The sequence below is a fragment of the Microtus ochrogaster genome, chromosome 17 (assembly GCF_000317375.1).
Source record: "Microtus ochrogaster isolate Prairie Vole_2 chromosome 17, MicOch1.0, whole genome shotgun sequence".
Taxonomy (NCBI): domain Eukaryota; kingdom Metazoa; phylum Chordata; class Mammalia; order Rodentia; family Cricetidae; genus Microtus; species Microtus ochrogaster.
This window is the reverse complement of record NC_022019.1, coordinates 18,895,165-18,899,311: the sequence shown is the minus strand read 5'-3', so window position 1 is coordinate 18,899,311 and position 4,147 is coordinate 18,895,165. Positions and strand designations below refer to the sequence as shown.

Sequence of the window (4,147 nt, the reverse complement as noted above, 5' to 3'; positions counted from 1 at the left end):
TCTCTGGATACTGTATGGACTTAAGCTGGTTGTCTGTAATGTTCAGATGTGATGGAAAGTATAAAAGAGCACGATGAGTTGGAAGCATATCTTCTGTGACTATTGTTTTTAATGCTTTTCAATATTTGGGAAAGGAGTAAACATTATTCCTGTAAAGGTCATCATCTGTGGGCAGAAGCCTATGTTCCTTATCAAGTTCAAATGCCACCATCCAAGGGAACCCTTCCTCAACCCGCAGGTGACATCTGTTCGTTGCTGGCCCTGTCCACATACTATATCCCCCACACAATTATTTATTGTTATGTCAGGCATCACACTGCAGCCTCTCCATAGAAGACTCATATGATCTCACTGCTCTTCTCACCAGCTGAACAACAGATATGGTTCATGCAACAAAATACGCATGCTACAAGGCATGCTTTTTCTAACCTTTCCACTTTCTCCATAGAAACCAGGCAGTTCTTCTTCCATATGGACTCAGTCCTGTGCAGTCCCTGAGGAGAAAGTACGTGGTAAAATCAAGAGCCCATGCCAAGGTACACAGAAAATTGCTTTAGTAAGCAAGTGTCTGCATTCCCTGCATTTGGGAGGCTAAGGAATTACATAGAAGCCTAGGCAACAAAGCAAGGCCCTGTACCAAACAAACAAAATGACTTGGCTTCTAATTAACAAAGAAAATAAGTCCCCAAATGGTGAGTGGGTGATGGGGGTAATTCCTCAACAGCTATAAGTTCTATACATAGTTTTCAGTGTTCAGGAACTCTTAAGGAAGGGGATCATCCTGAAGTCTGGGAAGGTCATCCTGCAGAAGGAGAAGTCCTTCTATCTACAAGGAAATTAGCAGAAACTTCCATCTCACAGATGACTTTTCTACGGATAGAAAAAAAAACAGATTCTAGACCTTGGTCAACTTTTCTGAGACTGGGAAGTTCCAAATCCCGGTGAAGACCAGACTTATGAATTCTCAGCTCCTGAAGAATGTATGACCTTCTAAGCTGAAAAAAACAAAGGAAAAATGAATAAAAAGGGGGGATAAAATGAATGAATGAACAGCTGAATAAATGAACACAGCTCTGTTGTCCTGGACTTCAGCAACAACCAAGGGTCTAAAGCAAAAGCCATCAAGTATGGAGCAAGAACACTGAATACTCTTTCCTTCGTCATTTCCTGTGTCACATTAAAGTGACAGCAACAGGTGAGGTGACCACTACATACTAGCTATCACACAGCTAAAGGCAATATAAATAAAATAGTATTTCCCTCCAAAAGTCAATTTAATAAAATTATATTTAGTAACATTTGTTTTCTGATTTATTAGGTTTGCTCCAATTACTTACATGCAATGCACATTGCACTTTTTTTTTTTATCACAGTGTTTTACCTGGTATTTGCTGCAATAGAGCTAGACTAGAAAAAGATAGATTAAAAATGGTACATTCCTTTAATCCCATCACTTGGGAGACAGAGGCTAGCCTGATCAACATAGAGAGTTCAAGGACAGCCAGGGCTAAGCATAGAAACCCTGGCTCAGGAAAAAAACAAAACAACAACAACAAAAAAACAAAAAAAATCAAGCCGGCCAGTGGTGATTAAGGATAAAGAGATAGGTGGATCTCTGTGAGTTTGAGGCCAGCCTTGTCTACAGAGATAGTTCCAGGACAGCCAAGGCTGTTACAGTGAAACCCTTTGTCACAAAACAAAAAAAACAACAACCAAAAATTCAAACTGGGGTCAAATGTCACCACACCCCTTATCAATGTTTTAATAGCCTTGGTGACATTTTCTTCAATTTTTCTCCTCAATTGTAAGTAGGTCTTATAAAGAATAATGTATCCAGAGCATCTGAATTTAAAATGAGGCCAGTGAATAGTAAATGATTATTATTAATGTTTGGAGAGCCAATTTTAAAAAGACACACTTATATTTAAAGGTAACTTAGGGACTGGAGATGAAATTCAGGGGAAGACTATTTGCTGACCCAAAAACAAAACTAAAAGAGATCACTTTTTCTCTGGTAAATGTCTGTGATTTGATCTGGAAAACCATTTTTGCCATATTAAATCAGCATCACACATTACAGCACTTCCGCATAGTTACTGAAATCCTCGCTTCCTTTAAACCCAGCCCAACTGCTACCGCCGTGGCTCCTGAGTAGTCGCACAGGCTGGGCCTGTATTTCCCAGCTCCTACTTCTCTCTGCAGCCTCCAAATGCACATGTTCTGCCTCACACCCATTACTACTCTTGTGGCACTTCTCTATGAATGGGATCGCTCTTCCTTTTGTTACCAAATACACATATTACTCAGAGTAGAACAGAATGTATATGCTCAGGTACTACAAAATAGGGCCAGACAGGGGGAGCTGGCATGTCTTTCTGAGGTACCCTCCCGCACCCCATTGCTGGGGAGCAGATCTAGGACCGTGCCCAAGCAGAGCAAGCATCCTCACTGAGCTACAGTCCCTAGCCTAAGGACTTAAGGGCGTCCCTATCCTCTTCTGGCAGCAGCCTTGGTGGAAACACTTGCAGATTTAACACTAAGTTTACTAGAGTAAGAAGAGGCATCTGGGCTTAGGAGCAGAGTTCAAGGGGAGCACTGGCTTAGCATGCACGAGGCCCCAGGTTCAATGCCAGCACCACAGAAAGAGAAAGAAGAAAGAAGAGACAAGCAAGAGAATGTGAGGAAGAGATGAAAAGAGGAGAAGAATTCAAAGGTGGGGAGGAGGGTGATGGAGAGACACAGAGACAACTGCCTTCCCCACCCCTTAGGTCTCCTGTCACTAGCAGGAAGGGGATGTTCATATATGCTAAGATCGGTGATTAGGAATCCCGAGCTCCTGGAAGTAGAAAAAAATGGCTCCTTTCAGTATCTTTCTTTGATCATTTTGATCACAGTATAATCAACTCTTTAAAAATGTTCGTAAAAATAGTCCATTCTGTTTATTGACCTGGTCAGGTTAAAATGTAACTGTATGCAAGGCATATGAAAATTACACATTCAGAGGAAGTATTCATAAGAATCAATTAGGATTAACTCTAATATTAATATAATTTTATGTTATTCAGTGTTTATTAGTCAAAATTCAAAAATAACTTAAAGACTAATTACTAACACGAAATAATGCAAACATATGCCCTAGTTTTGTTTTTCAAAAATGGTAAACTTGTTTCCACCACATCGAAGTGACACATACAACAGAGAAAACCAATTTTTGCCACTTGGGGTACGGTGTGTGGAGGTTATAGCTGCCTCATCCTGTTACCTGCAGGATTCTTATGCTATTAGTAACAGCACTGTAAACCACATCCTGTTACCTGCAGGACTCTTATGCTATTCGTAACAGCACTGTAAACCACATCCATGGCATGAAAAACACTGGCATTTAGCGTGCAGGTCGGTACCTCATTGAATCTTTGCAATATCCAGACGAGTAATCGCAGAAATAAGGCACAGTCACTGTCTCCGTTTCAGGGTAACCCGACCCACAGTAACCATCAGTAAGATCAGAGCTTAGAATGAAACCCGGGAGTGCTTCCAAAGCTGCTGCTCTTGGACCCTCTCAGCAGGCATGTCCAAATGTCACCCATCAGCCGCAAGCATGACGCACAAACAGCCGTAACTGTGGCCTAACCCAAATTCAAAATTACAAAATAATCATGAGATCTGTAATTTCTTTGTAATTTGAGTGGTTCTTGAGGATGAACCTTGTAAATGATGACATCATTTCTTAAGCCCACAGCTGATTTGCCTGTCATGTTGAGGGATCATAAAGTTCTCCTATGTTCATCTCAAGTGCTTTTACTCCATACACAATGGCTAGGAACACTCCCTCCCAAACATCTGTACCTGGTTGCTGCAGAGTTCCGGAGCCCAAATTTGGTCCTTCTAGATCCTTGTAAAGCTGTCTTCTACAAGAGAGTTAATGTGGCTGAAAATATAAACACATGAATAAATTCTATTAAAGAGACTGAAAAAGGAGAGTATGCTATTTTTTTCAAAGTTAATTTATTAAAGGAAGCTGTTTCTTAAATTACATCAGCTCTCTTATTTAAAAAATCAGCAGAGAGCCGGGTGGTGGTGGCGCACGCCTTTAATCCCAGCACTCAGGAGGCAGAGGCAGGAGGATCTCTGTGAGTTTGAGGCCAGC

General features: G+C 41.1%; 1 protein-coding gene across 1 annotated transcript in view; it reads right to left on the bottom strand.

Moving 5' to 3' along the window:
• Positions 1-4,147, bottom strand: part of Rcbtb2 (RCC1 and BTB domain containing protein 2) — a 39,882-nt gene that overhangs the window by 26,821 nt on the left and 8,914 nt on the right. Inside the window, exons 2-4 of the mRNA XM_013349283.2 lie at positions 3,847-3,928; positions 902-995; positions 430-494 (exon numbers count right to left, since the gene is read on the bottom strand). Coding sequence (XP_013204737.1) covers positions 430-471 — 42 coding nt within the window. The 5' untranslated portion in view covers positions 472-494; positions 902-995; positions 3,847-3,928. The remainder of the gene's footprint in view (positions 1-429; positions 495-901; positions 996-3,846; positions 3,929-4,147) is intronic.